General features: G+C 38.5%; 1 protein-coding gene and 1 pseudogene across 1 annotated transcript; one reads left to right on the top strand and one right to left on the bottom strand.

The window, feature by feature from the left end:
* LOC120289602 overlaps positions 1 to 21,467 on the top strand; it is a 90,596-nt pseudogene that overhangs the window by 26,503 nt on the left and 42,626 nt on the right.
* Positions 13,174 to 16,463, bottom strand: LOC104427055 (LEAF RUST 10 DISEASE-RESISTANCE LOCUS RECEPTOR-LIKE PROTEIN KINASE-like 2.1). Its single transcript, XM_039304723.1, has 4 exons — positions 15,617 to 16,463; positions 14,855 to 14,923; positions 14,554 to 14,613; positions 13,174 to 14,461 (listed from the first exon to the last, which is right to left on the bottom strand). Exons 1-4 carry the CDS (start codon positions 16,371 to 16,373, stop codon positions 13,293 to 13,295), a joined length of 2,055 nt encoding a protein of 684 aa, XP_039160657.1. The 5' UTR covers positions 16,374 to 16,463; the 3' UTR covers positions 13,174 to 13,292.

The raw sequence follows: 21,467 nt of genomic DNA, 5'->3' as shown, positions 1-21,467 counted from the left end.
ATATCTCGTTTTCCAGTAACTCCTCCTGTTTGTATGCCTTCAGGTGGAGAAGTGAATTCTTCTTCATGTTCTACTTCAGCTTTAGAGTGATGTTTTTCTTTTTCTCTTGCTCAAGCAATTCCACTCCTTGTCTTCTCAGAGTTGCCTAACAAGGATACAACCAAAGTTGGTTCAAAGAAGTCTTCTTGACCCTTTTCTTCCTCTTCTTCTATTTCTTTTTCTCCTTTTTTCTCTTCTTTCTTCCTCTTCCTCTGTCCTCCTCTGTTCTTCATCTTCCTTCTCTGTCTCTTCTCTTTCTCTTCTCTCTCTTTCCTCTGGCTCTTCTCTTGTCGCTTGAAAGCTAACAAAACTCTTCAAGTTCCTTAAGGTAAATGCTGAAAGAGTCATCTCATCCTCATCTTCTTCATCCTGTAAGATAAGAGTTCTCTTCTTTTTCATTGGAGCATCCATGGGCTCCTTTCCTTTCCTCTTGGCTGCTGCAAGTCTTGCTTCGCCTTGACGGGAGACTTCTCCTTCATGCACTCTAACACCTTGTTAAGCTCTTTCAGACGCATCTTAGTGACCATCTTGAATCGAATCACCATGGGAGCAATGCTTGTCAAACACAAAGGTGTGGGAATGTGAATTTTGAAATGTCTAAAAAGGCATATGATAAAAGTAGAATAAGGGAGTTGTCCCTTGTCTTTCACCACTGTCCTGTACATGTGAAACAGGATGGTGTGAGGCAGAGAGAATTTGTAGACAACGTTGATGACATACATCAACTTTGCTTCAGGATGAGACACGTCAGTCTTGGATGTAGATTTTGGATGGATGCAGTTGATCACGATTTTATGCAGCAAGATGTTGGAGGCATTCATCCTAATGTAGGAAATCTTGCCATCAACATCCTGTCTCGTACCAATTCCAGAGTAGCGTGAGTAACGGACACACTAATTGGTTGGAAACACACTCTTTCCACCCCAATTAAGTCAGCCAAAGTGTCCACATCCACCAAAAACTCCTTATCCCTGACTGTGAAAAAGAACCTATTTGCATCTAAAAATGATAGATTCGAATAGAAGTAGGCTATGAGTTCTGATTGTTGACTCAGAACAAAAACGCTCCAATTGAAGAAGTGCAAACTTCCCTCTCAGATTTACTTGCATAGAATCAAGAAAATCAAAATCAACGCTTTCAGGGTTCATCACCCCTCTCTTTAGCAATTTTGAATAAACTTTCTTGTGGTCCTTAGAGTGGAAAATGCTCGCTCCATCACCACCAACATTAGCAGCCACTCCCATCCTTGGCTGGAAATGTGAGAACATTCTCTCATCGTCATCCTTTCCTTCTGGCTGATTAGCCATACCTATCCTCGGATCACTAGGAAAGTTGGCAAAAGTCCTTTCAGCCAACCCTTTAGGCGCAACGCCTAACTTTTCCATCTCTCGCAGAAATAAAGTTTCATTCTTGAATCCTCTCTCTCTTAGAAACTCATCGATCAAAGAAATTGTAGTACATCCTTGTTTCAACTTAGAATAAAGCGAGAAAGCAACTTGAGGTCTCAGCGTTCTTACAGGTTCAATTTCTTCCACTAATTCTTCTGATTGAGGCGATGGAGGAGAATGACGCTGTTGAGAATGTTGTTGATGCTGACTTGGTTGCTGCTATTGAGGAGAGTCATCTTTCTCGATCAGATCAAAATGAGTACGACCCTCAGGCATGCGCTGTGGTCCCCTACTTGCGATTCTCGAAGACTTTCTTGAAGACATTGTCGATTTAAGGGAGAAATTCTCAAACTTGCTCGAAAAATGTGAAATCTTTTGGATTAAACAAGAGTGAAAGTCAAAGCAAGTGGGAGTTTTGTATTCTAGGGTTTGAGAGTGAAAACGGAGAAGAAGACAAAAGATGGTATATATAGTAGGTAAATCGGGTATACGAACCGTCACAAAAGAAAAAGTAATAACTGCCTTTTTGAAAATGAAAAACTGCTAAAAATTCAAAATTTGAAGAAGATAACTTCCAAAACTTAAATTAGCAAGAGGCGATTTGCAATATCAACATACCAAATCAAAAAAAAAAAAAAAAAAAATCATCCAAGGATAAAATCACATGCATTTTGAAAGAATTAACTTACAGTCGTAACTCTTAGTCATTCTGAGTCTAAACACCTTCAGACTTTACCTCTGAGTCTGAACACTTTCAGACTTTACCTAATAGAAAATATGATGTTCAGTTTGGTGCGAATAGACTCAAATAGGCTTTTCTCCAGTGGCTTTGTAAATATGTCTACCAGCTGATTCTTTGAGTTAATGAACTGAATTATAACTTCTCCATTCTGAACATGATCTCTAATAAAATGATGTTGAATCTCTATATGCTTTGCCCTTGAATGAAGAATTGGATTCTTTGTGAGATTAATGGCGCTGAGATTGTCACATTTGATCTCAGTGCATGATTCTTCAATTCCAAAGTCTCTTAGCTGTTGCCGTATCCATAAGATTTGAGAGCAGCAACTTCCAAGAGCTACATATTCTACTTCAGCTATTGAAAGAGCTACAGTACTCTATTTTCTTGAAAACCATGATACTAGCTTGTTGCCAAGCAATTGACAAGTACTAGAAGTACTCTTTCTGTCCACTTTGCATCCTGCTAAATTTGTGTTTGAATATCCAAGGAGAGTAAAGTCTTCTTCTTTGGGATACCACAGACCTAACTTTGGAGTTGTTGCAACGTATTTGATGATGTGCTTTGCAACAGTTAAGTGAGATTCTTTAGGATTTGACTAGAATCTAGCACAAATACAAACACTAAACAACATGTTAAGTCTAGATGCAGGAAGATAAAGAAGTGAACCAATTATGCTCCTATATAGCTTTTAGTCTACACTCTTCCATTCTTCATATTTATCCAGCTTTGAAGAACTTAACATAGGCATCTCTATCTTTTTACAATTCTCTAATCCAAACTTCTTGATGAGATCCTTTACATACTTTTCTTGGTGAATGAAAATTCCTTCTTTAGATTGTTTAACTTGTAATCTCAGAAAGAAAGTTAACTCACTCATCATGCTCATCTCGAATTCATCCTGCATGCATCTAGAGAATTTCTTGCAAAGATTTTCATTAGGTGAACCAAATATGATATCATCAACATAAATCTGAACATGTAGAAAATCTTTACCTTCTCTTTTGATAAACAATGCTGGAGAACTGACACAAGCAGAGATAACCAAAAGACAATCTCTTGATGCAAAAGCAATTTATTCGTTCTATTGTGCTTTATCTCCTACTGAGTATAATAGAATCTCATCTTGTGAAATGGCCAAAGAAGTCTGGAATAAGCCGAACGTCACTTATGAAGGAATTGATTGAGTTAAAGAAACAAAAATCAATATCTTACACGGACAGTATGAAGCCTTCAAGATGAAGCCAGGAGAATCTATCACTAACATGTTTAGTCGTTTTACAGAAATTGTAAACGGTCTAGCATATCAGGGATAGCCAATCTCAGGACCAATGAAGGTCAATAAATTGTTGAGAGGACTCCAAAAACTGGAACCACGTGAAGACTTCTATAAGAGAAACCTAGAAGATCATGCCTCTTTCCGTAGACGAATTGGTTGGCACGCTTCAATCATATGAAGTAGAGCAAATCAATGAGGAAGTAGATCCCAAAGGTAAGAAGTCAATTTCCTTAAAATCTAACGATAACTCTGATGATACAGACTCTGAGGATGACTTTGATGATGAAGAGCTAGCATTCATGATAAGGAAGTTCAGAAGTTAAACAGAAAGGAAAAAGATTTAACTGAACAAGCAAGGCACTCAAAGATTTTAGAGGAAATCAAATGAAGATAATGAGACCAATAAACATGTGATTTGTTTTGAATATAAGAAAAAGGGACACATCAGACCCAACTGCCATTCGCTGAAGAAAAAGAGAGGTAAAACAGAGAAATTTAAGAAAGCTCTTAAAGCTGAGACATGGAGCGATACAGAATGCGAGGAAAGTGATGAAGAGTATGCCAATATATGTCTGATGGAAAAATCATAATCAAACTCAGATTCTAAGACAGACTTAGATTCAAACTCAAACTCAGACAGTGAAGTCAAGGTTAGTAATTTAAAGATTCCTGTTAAAGTCTCAAAATATATAGATGAACTTTGTCTTAGCCTCAAAACATCTCTTAAAAGGATTTCCGAGCTAAAGAAGGAGAATTCCAAACTGAAGCAACATGAAACTTTTTAGAAAGAAAAGTTTGAAAGTCTAGATAAGAGTTTTGTTGATTTGAAAGAAAATGCAGATTCTCTCTCAAAGGAAAATAACTTTTTGAAAGACGACATTTCAAATATCACAAAAAGGTTTTCAATAGGATCTGAGAAGTTGGAAAAAATGCTTTCAATTCAAATACCTTATTTCAACAAATTTGGTTTGGGAATGATATCAAAAACCATTCCTTTAATCGATTTTCCAAAAGTGAAGGAAATGATCAAACAAGGACCTACAAAAATCTTTTACAAGAACCATTTTCAAAAGGCTTTTGTAAGACCTATTGGTAGAAGTGCTTTTAAATGTTCAAAATGTAACAGCTCAGAACATTTTGAGAAGGAATGTCCCAAAGGTTGGAGACCCGTTAAGAGAGAGTGGGCAAAGACTGTGTTTCGTACTAACTCCCCTGGACCCAAGAAAGTGTGGGTACCAAAGAAAGTTTAAGTTCTTTGTATGATTGCAGGTCACTATCAAGAAAAAGATCAAATGGTATTTGGATAGTGGCTGCTTAAGATATATGATAGGAGATTGAACCTGTTTTATAAAGCTCGTGCAAGTAAAAGGAGGAAAAGTTTCTTTTAGTGGAAACAACAAATGAAGGATTGTTGGATATGGAACTGTGAGAATTGGAAGTCTCACAATTAATAATGTCTCCTTGGTTGAAGGTTTGAATTATAATCTTCTAAGCATTAGTCAACTGTGCGACATTGTATTCAAGATTAACTTCCAAAAAGGCACTTGTTCGGGAACAAGTAAAGATCTTTCACAATCCTTCACTAGATGAAGACATGGGAATATCTATCTTCTGGATATAAAACCCAAAAGTTCTCAGTGTCTAATATCCATTCAAGATGAAACAAATCTTTGGCATAGAAAGCTTGGCCATATCAACATGAAGCAGATTACTAAGATCTCCTCCAAGAAGCTTGTTCGTGGGCTGCCTAATCTGAAATATCAAAAATCTGAATTATGCACACCATGTGTATTGGGAAAACGGGTTAGAAGTTCTTTTAAACCAATAAATCAGGTTTCTACTGATCGTGTTTTGCAGCTTTTGCATATGGATCTCTTTGGACTAACCAAAACTCAAAACATCGGTGGAAAGAGATACTACTTAGTAATCGTGGATAACTGTTCTCGTTTTACATGCGTATACTTTCTGGCAAGTAAGTCTGAAACATTCTCTTACTTTTCAAAATTTGCCAAGAAGGTTCAAAATGAAAAAAAGGCTATACCATATCAAGCATTCGTACAGACCATGGATGTGAGTTTGAAAACCAAGACTTTGCAAAATTCTATGATAACTCTAGTTTTCAACATGTTTTCTTTTCTTCATATACTCCAGAGCAAAATGGGGTTGTGGAAAGAAAGAATAGATCTTTGTAGGACACGGCTATAACACTCTTAATAGAGAGTAATATTTCTTCTTGATTTTGGGCTGAAGCAGTTTCAACAGCTTGTTATATTATTAACAGAGTATTCTTAAAACCCATTCTAGAGAAAACTCCTTATGAGTTATTCAAAGGAAAGAACTCAATTGTTTCTTATTTTCATATGTTTAGTTGTAAGTGTTTTATTTTGAAGAATGCAAATGATCGTACTAGTAAATTTGAAGAAAGATCAGACAAATGAATTTTCTTTGGCTACTCAACCTCAAGCAAAACTTATAGAGTATTCAACAAGAAGACTCAGTTTGTGGAAGAATCCATGAATGTCAAGTTTCAAGATTCAATGCAGAATCAACTAGATCAGACTCAACTTGAAGAATCTGAACCTGCTCTAAATGTTACAAAATCTACTTCCCTCGAAGAGGTTCAGACTCCTGAAGTTCAACAACAAGATAAACAAGAAGATTCAAGTGAAACAGAGGATCAGCAGACTGACAAATCGACCAGCAACTAGAAGCATAAGTCAAGTCATCCCAAGGAACTCATCATTGGCAACATTGATGAAGGAATTCGCACAAGTTCTAAAAGACGTGAAGAGTCTAGTGCTTTAGCTCTTGTTTTTGAGATTGAACCCAAAGCTATAGATGAAGCCTTGGCTGATGAAAGCTGGATTGAAGCTATGCAAGAAGAGCTTAGACAGTTCAGCATCAACGATGTTTGGGAGTTAATTCCTAAACCTAAAAGTAAGTCAATTATCAGAACTAAATGGATTTTCAGGAACAAGGTGGACGAGAAAGGAAAAGTTGTCAGGAACAAAGCAAGACTCGTGGCCAAAGGATATACGCAAGAAGAAGGGATAGACTATGACGAGACCTATGCACCAGTAGTGAGGTTAGAAGCAATTAGATTATTACTTGCTCTTACTTGCTATAAAAATTTCAAGTTATTCCAAATGGACGTGGAAAATGCATTCCTAAATGAATTTATCCAAGAAGAAGTCTATTTGGAACAGCTACTTGGTTTTGAAGATCCAAGAAAGCCGACTCGCCTACGACTTAAAAAGGCCATATATGGATTAAAGCAGGCACCTTAAGCTTGGTATGAAAGGTTAAGTAAATTCCTAACTCAAAATGGTTTTGTTAAAGGAAAAATAGATGCTACCTCTGCAATTTCCTTCCCAGATGTTGATGTAGCTTTAGGAATGATTCCTTTTTCTACCACATCCCATTCCATGGGATCTTTCGATCTTAGGAATGCATTTATCTTGTTTTTCCAAACGTTGTATTCTTTCAACCAAACCTGGAGCCAAAATACTAGTCATAAATCTTTAGCTTAAGAAGTAAAGACACTTCAATACATAAGCACACAAGCTCTGATGCCAATTGAAAGGGCTAGTACACACACTTAAAGGGGGGTGAATAGGTGTATATAAAAATTTTCTCTATCTTACAAGACTTAATAAGATAAATTGCATTTTGAAGATGATAGACTAAGGATGTAAATTGCTCTAGACAATTTTATAAAGCAATAAAACAACGAATAAGATAAGGAGTTTAAGGAAAGAGAATTGGAACACAAGGTTTATAGTAGTTCAGCTTAATCCAAGCCCACGTCCACTCTCTCATGCTAACAGCCTACTGGCTAGATTCCACTATGAATCAAAAGATATTATACAGCTTGTGATCTTCGACTTCCTTAATGGAGAGTCTCAGCTAGTCTCTTCACAAAGTCTCAATATACGCTTCTCTCTTTTGTATACAATTTGAGCTTAATGAATGAAAGAGCAAGGAACTACAGAGATTCAGACTTTGAAATTCTTCTTTCATGCACTACCTCGAACAACTGAAGAGTCCGCCTCAAATACTCCTTCATGCCTTCACGACCGTTGGCACTTACCAGAGGAATTCTTCCAATCTACTCGTTGGACAGAATTAATTAAAGTGATCTCGAGTCGTTGATTGATTGGTGATGAAAGCCTAACAATCCTGTTTGCCCATACAATCAGGATCTTTGGTTTCCACAAGTAGAACATTCCAAGTTTGCTCGCCTTTCAAACGATCTTCAAATTGGAGTAGAATCCAATAAGAATAATCAATCATGTTGATGCTGTATCTAGCCATAAGGTCTTCCAAAAAACCATACGAATCAAAACCTTGAAGATAATCCATCATCTAGATAAGTCTTCTTTCTTCGTCTGGAAACTGTAAGTGAGGGCAGACTTTGAGTCTTGAGTCTAGCGGTCTTAAGACTTTGACGGTAGAGTTTGGAGTTTTTTAGACTTTAACACTTGGGTCTTGAAGTTTTCAGACTAGACTAATGAAAACGTTTTGTCAGCTTCAAAACAATAAATGAGTTTTCTTCAACACAATTCTAGGGTCAACCCTGTTTCCATTGGAACCTGTTTTGTAATTTCCCGATATCCTATACGATTTCGAATTTTATATCAATACACGAGAAAATAACATAATCCTCTCATTTGTATCCAAATATTAAGTACTTATAATAAATAAATACATAAACTTTTTAACTAAATGAAAAATTAAGGATCCATATGACTAATTATAATAAATAAAATTATAAGGCAAAGAATTAGCAACAAACATGAGTATGATATTAGTCTTATTCCCACAAATACTACATGAAGCTACTCATTTATGCAAGCATAAATCCGTTTACAAAAGAGAAATTAGGCGAGCCAATCCATGTTGTACACAAGAATTTAGCGGTGACGAACACTGTCTGTCCGTCGGACGGTGCGAGAGGGAGCTGATGAGGGAGGGAAGCAAGTGAGGAAGAGGAACGACGAAGGAGGTGTCACGCCCCGAACCTTGAGCGTGCAAACATCCCTCGACAGTTGATAGAATTGCGATGTTCCTAGGATGCGTCAACGATCCTTTTCTTTTTATGCACATGCGTAAGTGAATTAAACAAACACCCGAACAACTAACTGGGATAGTCTAAAAACATACCAACGCCTTTTATCCACAAAACACACTTTAAATACATATCAAGTTCGTATACAGAAGGTCTGACTCAAAAAGAGGTCTTAACCGACCTATACCCCGGATCCTTCTGACTCCGGCTCTGGATCCTCCACACTGAGGCCCTGAAAATGGTAACCCACGACGGGGTGAGACGATGTCTTAGTGAGTCCACACCCTAAACCTCGATTAGGATGATAATTCACCTAGAAGCAGCCTAAACACATATCATATAAGACTCACCTCGCCTCAGCACCTCCCTACACATTAGTACATCTCATATAATATATGCATACAGTAAATGCGCTCAATAATTGGACACTTCACTTTCATATATTAATCACTCACAGGGGTCCCGATTATAAGGCCAAATTGTTATGACACGTCCCATTCCGTGCCACATGATTTCGTCCCACAATCCAGCGTGGCTATATCAATCACTCAAGCATGTTCCAATTAGTTACAACCCAACGGCCACGGCCAACTCAACAGTTGGTGGTCATTCGGCATAATTGGGCATCGTCTCGCCCCATCAAGCACAGCAACATCCCGCATAAACATATCAAGACGGCATTCCCTAAGGAGCATCGGTCCAGCCTCTATCGCGATCTAGCATTAGTTGACGAGGGGCATCTGAATTTAATCAAGCATTGTCCCACGTAAACGCATTAAGACGGGTTCACTACCCCGCGTAAACGCATCAGGGTACTTAAATGATCACACACGCATCCAATCTCGGCCAAAGACATCGTGCTTTGCATTCAAATGTCTCAATTTCAAATAATATATTTGGCCTATTTTCTTTATATTAAAAACACCTGGTAAAATAATTGTGCATGGTCACACCGTCAAATCGAATCATAAAATGTGATATACTCTCTTTTTAAAATTTCATGATTTTATATAGTACATAAAACCTTTTTTCTAATTAAATACCAAAAATTCATATTTTTGAAATAATAATTCGAAAACGACAATCAAGCACCCAATTGCACAAATATGCAATCAATTTCACACATAAATTCAACCACGAGAATGAGCGTAAAATTCTGAAAAACGGCTAATTCGTCACAATTTACGCTAATTAAAATTAATTAAATAAATTGTGAGTAATTAGATAAGTTGCAATTAATTAAACTGAACTATTAAGTAACCTAACTATGTAGGCACCTCATCAATCAGGTCAACCTTTTTACCTTCCATCATATAGCCAAAACACCAAAACCCCCTTTTAAAAATAAACTTAGTAACTCTTTTTTTTTTTTCAAACCTTCCGAAATAAATTCGTACAAGGTCCCATATTTGAAATTAACCCACCAAACTTTGCATGCACCTCGTATAAAACCTCATCATTTTATTGAGCACATAAAACTTGGTGTCCAAACCCGAAGCCATATTTCTTTTGTAATTTCTTTTCCAACCACCCTCTTTTGAAAACAAACCTTAGTAACCCCTTTTTTTTTGGTTCCAAACGTTTAGAAATAAATTAATAGGTGCTTACATAACTCAAAATTAATCCGTTAAACTTTGCACGCACCTAATTTAAAATCTCATGGTTTTATTGAGCAAATAAGTTTTGGTGTCTGGAACTTGACACCTCAATTATTTTCTATTTAATAGTCCACAAGGTCATGTTTTGCAATAACAATAACTAACCAACAAAGAGCAATCCACCTCATGATCTCACACATAAGTTCTCAGCATGCCACAAGTCAATCACATCACTAAATACACCTTATTCAGCAAGCACAACATCAAGAACAATTACAAAACCACAACCAGCCCTAATCAGCAGAAACCGGGCCACTCGCGCGCCTCCAAGTTTAATTCTAGAAACATAATTAAACAAGTTCAGAAAATTCTCAAATTTTAATATGTTATAAATGACACTTAAAAGAACACTTTTAATGAAGACACATTGACCCAAATCTTTCAAAATTAAGAGCAGAAAATCGCTCAAACAGTTACAAAAACTATGTCCATGTCCAGAAATTTTGTTCTCTAAAATCAGTTTGGTTCAAGGTCCAAATATTGTCCGTTCAATCTGAAATTTGACTATCTTAAACTATAAGATGTGAAAAAAAAAACTTTTGTGAATGAACTCTTTCAAAAATGGAATCATAAGGGTTGATAAAAATCCTTTGAACACTAAAAGGTCATCAGTCCCAGCACAAACAGAGGTTCCGTTTTGCAAATAACGAAGATGAAATCTCATTCTTTTAAATCCCTAAAATCTTGAGTAAAATATATATCATAGCAGAAAATATCTAAAACATTTTTCAAGAAGGAAGTAACCTCAAAATCATAGCACATTTTTCCCCACAAAAATGGCAAGCGGCTCTTGTCCTGCAAACTGATCCGGGGAAATCCACTAAACCAAGCTAAATCACCCTCATTAGTACTAATCCAACCAACTAGATCAATACTAATCCATCTTAAGACTAATCTAACCAAACTAGATTAACAATAATCCATCTTAAGGCTAATCTTACTTAATACTAATTTAACTAAGCTAATTAGCATTAATTTAACCCCCTAAGCACAATTAACAACCTAATCAAGGATTATGGATTTAAATCACCGGATTAGCGAGGTGACGGGTCCATAGCGACGGCTGCGCGAAGGCAGTGAAGACCTGTAATTACGGCATCACCAACGGGGAACCGACTGGGGCCGAAAATGGTCCAACAAGTCTCAGCCAAAGGCTGAGATTCGGTCTTGAGGTTGCTGGATCAAGGGCTGATCGCGAGGCTGCGGTAGTGGTGGGTGGCTGTTTGATGGAGGCAGCGAGGTGATAGTTGCTTGGTGGGTGGCGGACATGGCAGTTGAACGGCGGAGTGTCGGCATGAGGGGCTGCTAGACTGTCACTGGAGTTAGTGTGGGGATGCTAGTCAGGACGGTGAGGTGGTGAGGCGTAAGGATGGTAGTGGAGGTGTGAGGTGGGTTATTGGTGCAGCAGCCAAGAGAAACAAGTTGGTGGGATGGTGGTGGGTGAGGCGTGAAATGGTAGGTGAAGCAGCAACAAAAGAGTTGCATAAGAGAAGAAGAAAGGAAAGGATGAAGAACGTGAGGAAGAAGAGTGAGCGTGAGAGGAAAAAGAAGGAAAAAGAGGGCTGTTCTACTGGTGGGGCCTGAACGTGTGTGAATGGAGAGGAGTGAAAGGGGAGAGAGAAGGAGAAAGCCATGAAGTAAAGCCAAGCACCAATCAACACCCTTGAGCAAATATCTACCCATCATCATAAGCCTCAAAAGTCTTCTTGCCCCTTAGTCGAGCACTCATCCAATGAGATTTTAGTCTTAATCTCCTCAAAATAAACCAATTTGGGCAACAAAATACCCAATTATCCTTCCATCCGAATTTCCATTTTTCTTTTCTTTTGCTGAAAACCAATTTTTCTGCAACATTTCGGACTCGATGGAATTTTTCCGAAATATGAGACGACGTCTTAAAAATAAATCATGACATGCTCGAACATCCGATTCCCGAAACCGAATTCAATTTTGCGGTTAAAATCGACCGAACGCGATTTTGGTACAATCTAACATACCGGGTAACTTTTAGGGACTTTAATGCATTTGACCCGTGGTCGATAATTTTCGATCCACGTTTGTGCATCTCTGACTTGTAGTCGACTCTCGGTTGTTGTAAAACTCTCAAGGTTTCAATTACGGGCACTGAGTATAAAATCAATAGAAAATCGGGTTAGTGTCGTTTAACGCAAATTTCACAGTCATGCGGAATTACCTGCAATTCAACTACGTCATTCCATCGAATCAACTTATATCCGATCACTAATCGATTATAATGGTGTCATGTTGACCCTTGCCGATTATTACAGTCGAGCGATTGATTTCCGATCGAATTCTCAAGTTTGTCGCATTTATATCTAACGGCTTCACCTAATAGGTTAGTTAACTTGTGAGTGGCCAACTCAGAGAAAAATGACCATATGTGCGTCGACGAAATGCTAATTTCATATATTCGATACGGGGTCGAATTTTAAGATATCATAGGAGGAGTGCCATGCGTGTTTGAGAAAACCAAGAGGAAAAACGTAGTATGATTGCGGGAGTAAGAATAGAAATAAGGAAAAAAAAATAGGATTTTGGACCTATACTTACATGTATTATCCCTCTATCTTTTGAGATATCATATAATGAGAATTTAATTAATCTCATGTATTATTGTTATTCAGGAAGACATCATCTTTTGATATCTTCCGCTATCTCGCACTCCCCCGCCGTTAAATGGATGTTGTTTATTATCCCTCTTCATCCATCATTTTCAACATTATTCGTAGCAACAATTGGTAGGCAATGAGGCAATACATACATAGCGATCACTGAAGTGTCATTAAGCCATGCGTAAAGCAAGTTGTGTGCTAGCTAGACTTTTAAGCAAAGACTTTGAAACCCAAACTTGCTCCTCATAGCACTATGCTGAAAGTAGTCACTAGATTTTCTATTGGATCCAAGAGTCCAAATTATAACCAATGACATCTTTAATATGATAATGCTAAAAGATGAATTGGGCATAGTTAAGATCATAAATATAGTCATAAACATCTATGATATAATGATGGCCCAGAAAGGGGAGCTACACATGAAACATCATCAATACCCCGTTTCAATTCACCACATAGTGACTGGATCAAATGATTTTGATATGTGTCTATGCTTGTGTAATACTAATACTAGTACACTCAAGACGAGAATCTTTGTAAGTTATTGCACTAGTTGATGTAGGGGATATGATATTATTGCCTTCGTCGGTCCAAGTTCCATCATCCTTTCTTGACATTTCTATTGCATAAAAGAGTGGCTTGGGAGATATTTGTAGATCATCTACTTCTCTTTTGAGCATTTCCAAGACTTTCTGCATCGAAGGGCGATCGTTAGGATTCCATTGTATGCACCAAAGAGCAACTATTATCATCTTCTTTGTTATTTTCCTCTCGTCCTCATTGACTTCTACTGGAATTTCCAATTCTTTGCTAAGTTGATCATAAACCCATAAAGGAAAGTAAGTGTGACTCGAACACCCTGTAACCTTGTCCTCATTCTTCCTTCTAGTGGCCATTTCCATCAACAATTTTCCGAAACTATAGACATCGGCTTTGTAAGAGATGCCTCCAAGGTTCTTGAAGACAAGCTCCGGAGCCATGTACCCTAAGGTTCCTATTGCGGTACTTAGAGACACGGTGTTGTAATTTGTGGGATACAATCTTGCGAGCCCAAAGTCAGAAACTTTTGGGGTGAAATCCTTGTCTAGAAGAATGTTATGAGGCTTAATATCAAAGTGTAAAATTTGGATATCGCATCCTCGATGAAGATATTCAATCCCTCTAGCCACTCCGAGAGCAATCTCATACACTTCCTTGCATTCAAGAGAAATCCCTTGTCCTCGTGAGAAAATGTGCTTATCCAAAGATCCATTGTGCATGAAATCGTAGACAAGAGCTTGTTTAGAGCCCTCAAAGCAATAACCAATGAGTCCAACAACATTAACATGATGAATTCTGCCAATGGTAGCTACTTCACTGATGAAGTCCTGCCCATTCGTTTTTCCCTTCTTTAGAATCTTGACAGCCACCTCACGGCCGCTCCGGAGTCTTCCTTTGAACACTGACCCATACCCTCCCTCTCCTAGTTTATCCTTAAGGCCACTCGTGATTTTCCTGATGTCCGAGTAAGAATACCTTATCGGCAAGAAATTGTTCGATTGCAAAAATTCTTCAACATTTTGATCCATTGCTAAGTGTCTTCTCCTCCATTTGCGTATTAGTAACGTCATCACACATGGGGCCCCCAAGATGAATTTCACAACCATGCATTGAAACACTGTATATTTTAACCAATTTGAGGATGTGTTAAATGTTTGCATTTAGAGATTTAAAATCAATTTCACAATGAGAAGACTATAGTAATGTTACCAATGCCGAAGAGCGAGAGCATCGGATGAAAGTAAGGGTCGATCCGTATATAAAATAAATCTGAAGAACATTTAAAGGACACTTATTTAGACCATAATGAAGCAGTGTGTATATCGGTTCAGTCCACTAAGATTTGTGGGCAGAATTTGAACTAAATAGATAAACAATTGAATAACTAATGTATTTATTGTTATATGAATAACCAATTCGTGCGTGTGTTGAATGTTTGTATTTAGGAACACTAACTTGATTTCACAATGAAGATTGTATTGATATTTACGGAAGCTAAGGAGCGAGATACCTTCAATGACATCGGCAATGCCAAGGTAAAAGGCGATATCTGCAAAAGAGATAGAATGTGTTGCGATATCTGCAAAAGAGATAGAATGTGTTTACTTAGATCATAATCAAACAGTGAGTAATTGAGTATATCAAGTTCAATCCACTAAGATTTACCGGCAGAATTCTAATTACTTAAATTAACAAATGAATAAAAATGTGTTCGTTGTCGTACTTATAAAATACCACAACAACATTGAACTAACTACATGATCTTACAGATGACTGAGCTCTATTTCACATTTTGTGAAATTTCACATGTCTTTGACCAAATATTTCCTAATAATATTTTGGGATAAGTACATTAAAAGTGTCATAACTTTCGTACAACATTAACTTAAGTGTCATAACATTTTATTTTATTTTTGGTTCTCTTGAGTACCACAAATTTAAATTTGATCACTTAAGAGTCATCGGTGATTTGCCTTGGCGGAAAATTCGACATAAATGCAGGTCATCCTACGTGACATCACTGTCGTTGATTTGGACAATTAATAAAAATTTCAGAAATAAAAAGAATCCACGTCAAAATGGAAAATTAATAAATAAAAATTACGTAGGATGATTTGCCGAAAACGACATTCAAATGATCAATTTTACTTTAATGTGGCACTTAAGTGAACCAAAAAAAAAAAAAGTTATGGCACTTAGACGACTACCATACAAAAGTTACGGCACCCTTACTATTCTTTATAAGAAATTGAACAAACTCAAAAGTCGTTACCTTTCTTGCCTATGCACTGAATTTGGTGCTTGTCATTGATGTCACACCAGAAATAATCTTTGCAATACTTCTTACAGGCAATTGGATGCCATGAAAGCTCAAACCCATAAACCATTAGATCATGAATTTGCGAATAGGAACGAAGATTGTCTCCATCAGCCCACCCTGGTATCATTGCCATATGCTCTATAGTGCACGCACTTTCCATATTCGAGACATTAGCATCGATCATGGCATATAATCGCCTTCTTGTACTGGAAAATTTTGAAAATTCGACCCCATCAAGGCATGAGGAAGCATCAATGTATAATCGAGAAGCAACGGCCTTCGTGCAGTTCACAATTGAAACTGTCTTGGATAAGTCTCCATCATTGTACGTGTATCCCCCGCATTTATACCGATTTGATTTGTCGTTCAAGAAGCTGCTGCATGACAAAGAGTGGAGAGGAAGAGACGAGCAATTGCCCTTTTGCAGCTCAACATCAACAACCCTAATTGTGCAGTTGGTATAGTCAATGGAATTTACATGGTACTGGCTCGAGTACAAATCAAGAAGAGTGCGGTTATTTACGCAGGCTAGTTCATAATTACGGTCGCCACAGACCTCCGGGTCGTCCTTCAACCGAAACGGGTAGCTTATGTTGGCGATCTCGCCACAAGAGGTGGTGCATCGATTATTTTCAATAGGGATACTAAAAGACTGAGGTAGGAGGAGGAGGAGGAGGAGGAGGAGGAGGAGTTGTTGATCTTTGTGCATGGCTTTTGCGATTGGAGGGAGCACGCATCAACTAAGCAAAATCTGAGTGTTTTCGTGTTGAGCTGTAGAAGAAAGATAAAAATGAGAGGAATGACTTTAGTAGCTCTGTTTCTTTCTTGAAATAATGACAGGTATTTATCAAGAGAGGGGGGAAATTCTCCGACCACAGCTAATTGTGTGGATGTGCGTGATTTGGGGTTTAGCGGCCCACATCAATGGGACGTACGAGAGACGGAAAAGATTGGTAATGGTCGGCTGAAAAGTCAAAAGCCGGTCACCCAAAGTGTAATCGCCCTTGGCCCGGCAAACGTGCAGCGAGGAGCATAGATTACAAAAGACCAGAATTCGAAGCGAGGAAAAAACCGACTCTCGAGCTATCGACATCAGCTTTGAAAGATATGCCCCCAGCCCCCAATTTTCTTTAAGTTTAGAGTCATGTATCCCAAGATTCTTCTCGTAGCAGTTAAAACATACTGTTGTACTCGTTGGAATACAATCTTACGAGCCCAACGTTGGAAACTTTTTGGATGAAACCTCTGTCGAGAAAAATGTTGTGAGACTTAATATCAAAATATAGATTTGCAGGTCACATCCTCAATGAAAATATTCAATCTCTCCGACTACTCCGAGAGCAATATCATGCATTTCATTGCAATCAAGAGAAGTCCCTTGTCCTCATGAGAAAATGTGCTTATCCAAAGACCCATTATGCCTGAAATTGTAGAGAAGAGCTCATTTGAAGACTTCAAAGCAAAAAGCAATGAGTCCAACCACATTAACATGATGAGTTCTTCCTATAGTAATCACTTTGTTGATGAAGTATTGTCCATTCGCTTTCCTCTTCTTCAAAATCTTCATTGCCATCTTACAGCCGCTCTGGAGTCTGCCTTTGAAAACGGAACTGTATCCTCCCAAGCCCAATTTGTCCTTAAGGCTGCTCGTGATTTTTTTATGTCCGAATAAGAGTACCTTATTTGGCAAGAAGTTATTATTAGACTACAAAAATTGTTCAACCTTTTGATCCATTGCTAAGTGTCTTTTCCTCCATTTGCATATTAGAAACGTTATCACCCTTGGGGCTTCCAAGATGAATTTCACAGCCATCAGTTGCACTGTGTTTTGGGGAAAACGCAAGAAAATTATGGGTCTGTTAAATCTTTTGCATTTAGAAACATAAATCAATTCAATATGAGAAGATTTAAGTATTGTTACCGATACCATAGGGCAAGAGTCCTCCAATACCGGTGCCAAATTTGTAGAAGTAGGCGGAAATTCCTGGAAAATGGACTGCATATGTGTCAAGTGAAAGCTGAAGAAATTCAAAAAGACACTTATTTAGACCGTAATCAAGGAATTAGTATATTGGTTCAATTCATTAATATTTGTTGGCAGAATTCGAATTAAATAAATAAACAATGTATTTATTACAATACATATAAAATACCACGAGCATCAACCTAACTACCTGAGCTTACTGGGCATTTTCAAATCACACGGGCTTTGAAAAGATACACAGATGAATGAGCTCGATTTCACGTTTTGAACAAATTTCACGGACTTTGACCAAATATGTCCCCACAATTTTTTTTTTATTTTTTTATTTCAGAAAATTGAACAAAGTTAAAAGGTCTCACCTTTCTTGGGTCCGCACCAAATTTGGTGCTTACCAATACCACTCAAAATGATGTTTGCAATACTTCTTACCCACAATTGGAAGACATGAAAGCTCATATCCAAAAACCATCTATTCATGGATTTGGGCATAGATTTAAAGATTGTTGCCATCAACCCACCTAGGTATCATTGACATAAGCTCTATAGTGCATATAGTTTCCGTATAGAAGACATTTGTATCGATCATGCGTTGGGAGCACGCAATAGAAGTCTGATACCTTCTTTCGAAGATCGTCAAGAGGGAGCCCAAGTTTGAACCCGTCAATATATCCAGTTGGACTCACATTCACTTAAAAGCTTAAGCCTATAGGTCATGATTTAACTAAGATATATTAACTGCTCTACATCATACCAATTTAACAATTTCTCTAACACAACTTACTTACACGTGAGTCATGAGGTCTGTTCTCCCTTTATCCAAGTATCATTATGCATCTTTAACAATTTATCTCAAACCATGACCATGGCTTTGATAAGCACGCAATAGAAGTCCCCCTTAATCCAAGTATTCTTCTGCATCTCTAACAACTTTTCTCAAGCTGTGACCATGGCTCTGATACCAATTGGTGGAAGCACGCAATAGAAGTCAGATACCTTCTTTCAAGGAGATTGCCAAGAGGGAGCCTAAGTTTAAACCTATCAGCATATCTAATTGGATCCACATTCAATCAAAAGTTTAGGCCAATGGCTCATGAGCTAATTAGGATGTATTAATTGCTATACACTACACCAATCCTTTGATGTGAGATTTCTGTAACACAACTACTCACACGAGAGTCCTAACACCATAGTTTATTATTGCCTTCTTGTACTAGAAAAGTAAAAGAAAAATTGACCCCATCAAGGGACGACGAAGCGTCAACGTAAAACTGAGAAGGCACGGTCTTCATGCAATTCACGATCGAAATGGTCTTGCATGACTCTCGATCATAGAACTTGTATTCCTCGCATTCTTATGGATTTGGTTGGAGCTAGAAGTTGCTACATGATAGAGAGTGGAGAGGAAGAGATGAGCAATTGCCCTTTTTCATCCCTACATCGGCAACCCTAATTGTGTAGTTGTCATAGTTGACAACACTGGTTCGAGTACAAATCTAGAACGGTACCGTTATTTATGTAGGTTAGCTCATAGTTAAGGTCGCCGCAAACCTTTGAGTCGCCTCTAAGCTGAAAGGGGTTGCTTATGTTCAGGATCTCACTGCAAGAGTTAGTGTATTGATTATTTTTTGTGGCAATGCTAAAAGACTGACGTAGAAGGAGAAGGAGGAGGAGTCGATCTTTGTGCATTGGTTATGCAATAGGAGAGGACACGAGTCGAGTAGGAAAATCTATTGTTTAGCATGGAGATGTAAGAGAGATGGATGAAGATGAGAGGAATAATTTCAATTGCTCCGTTTCTTGAGATAATGAGGAAGAGAAGGAAAAATCATTGACTACAAACTAATTTGTGTGGAAGTGAGTGATTTGGGGTGTAGCGACCACAAAATGGGACGTGTGAGAGAAGGAAAAATCGTTGACTACAAACTAATTTGTGTGGAAGTGAGTGATTTGGGGTGTAGCGATCACAAAATGGGACGTGTGGGAGAAGGAAAAGGCTGGGATTGGTCGTCTGAAAAGTCAAAAAGCCCGTCGAACGAGCGAGACAAGCACTAGGGGAGACTTCGTACACCGCGACGAATCTAAAGTTGAATCAACATCGGCGTGGGTCGGTGTGGGCCACCCCAACGTAGCCGTGCAACAAGCTCAGAGTGAACCTAGGCCCGGCACGGCCGGTGTCATTGTGGCACCCCTCGACGGCCCCCGATCCGTTAGGGTCACCACTGTTCGCTCACCTTTCACTTTCCCTACTAACATGTCACCACTGATACCATTTCAATCAGAATGGCCCATACAACCCTGGGTTTACATCTTTTAGATTGGTCTCTTGCGCAATTCATGTAACGAAAGCATATCCAACAACTCCCTTCCTTATATTCAGAAAACGATGCACACCAACTAAACATCTTATATAAGTTAAAGCCGAACACTTTTATTTACACAAGGCAGATGGACATCTTTAGTCGATACATCGAAATGCCATGGTTTTCTATATTTAGCTATAATTCAAAAGATGACCGACATCTCCTCCAACAGTCGTATACTTAAAGTCCATCGATCAGTGTCGGCGTCCAAAAGTTCGTTCCTTTGCTATCCTCCTCCTCGCGGTCATATCCAATCACTTGATCCATCTACTAGTGACAGTGGCAGCAGAGGTATCTTATCTAGTCTGAAATGTTATTCCCCAAAAGGGGTGAGTACAACCACTCAGCAGTAAAGATCCACCAAACTATTCAATAAATCAAACAGAACAATCAAGGCATCATACCAAGCACATATCGTCCATGCATTCAAGCATAACTTACCTTACAGCTATGCATATGTCATCATACCATATGTACATACATCCTCATGTACTCATCACCATCATGTCATACATATACCATGCCATAGGTGCACATACAACCATGCACTCATCGTCATCATGTAATACATATCCATGCCATAGGTGCACATACAATCATGCACTCATCGTCATCATGTCATACATATCCATGCCATATGTGCATATACCACCATGCAGTCATGCATATCTCACCATGCCATCGTGCATATATCACCATGATTCGTATCATCCATGCTATCAAGCATGCATCACCATGAGATCCTTTCAAGCCTTCATGATCGCTTTCTCAATGCCAAATAGCATCAATTTATTTTCATAAGCAGATCATGCATCATGCTATATGCATACACCCATGCACGTGATTCATTTTCAATTCTTATCTTTCACAAGGATCTCATTAATTTTTCTTTCCAGGGACCAATGTTTGCATCCCACAATTTATTGCTCGCATCCAACCAGGCATCGCGAGAAACCTTCGGGCATGTATTCAAAATACAACCGGGCATCCGGCCCCCCACATTCCGGGCATCTCGCATCCCAACTAGCATCACGAGGCATCCCCCCGGGCACAAACCTCCGGGGCTTCCGGAATTTCGTACCGACATACCACCAGGATCCCCCCTCCTCTGGAATTACGTAGCGAATACCACCAAGCATCTCGAAACTCCCGAGGACCCTCCGGAATTACGCCACTGGGCCACCGGGCATCCGGCACCCCCACTTTCCGGGCATCCCGACACTCCCGGGGCATCGTCGGCTCACACCTCCGACGGTCTTCTCATCACCACAATGCATATTCCCATACATCTCATTTTCAATTTCACATTTGATGCAACAATGTCAATGATTTGGCGGCAGCCCTTTTTTTAAAAAAAAATCATATAATATGCCTTGGGAAAGGTATCATTTGATGCAATGATTTTGAAAACTTCATTGAATTTATGAAAATCCATCAATCCTTTGATGTCATATGAAAT

The sequence above is a fragment of the Eucalyptus grandis genome, chromosome 11, assembly GCF_016545825.1.
Source record: "Eucalyptus grandis isolate ANBG69807.140 chromosome 11, ASM1654582v1, whole genome shotgun sequence".
NCBI classification, from domain to species: Eukaryota; Viridiplantae; Streptophyta; class Magnoliopsida; order Myrtales; family Myrtaceae; genus Eucalyptus; species Eucalyptus grandis.
Note: the sequence above shows the minus strand (reverse complement) of the source record. Positions and strands in the feature narration are given on the sequence as shown.

What these genes read in the sequence shown, in the direction of transcription:
- LOC104427055 (XM_039304723.1), bottom strand. Translation starts at nt 16,373, where the DNA reads ATGCACAAAGATCAACAACTCCTCCTCCTCCTCCTCCTCCTCCTCCTC. An exon ending in CATTGCCGATGTCATTGAAG is followed by an intron (nt 14,614 to 14,854) that starts GTATCTCGCTCC and finishes AATGTTCTTCAG; the next exon opens with ATTTATTTTATATACGGATC. An exon ending in GCTCTCGCTCTTCGGCATTG is followed by an intron (nt 14,462 to 14,553) that starts GTAACATTACTA and finishes TAAAATATACAG; the next exon opens with TGTTTCAATGCATGGTTGTG.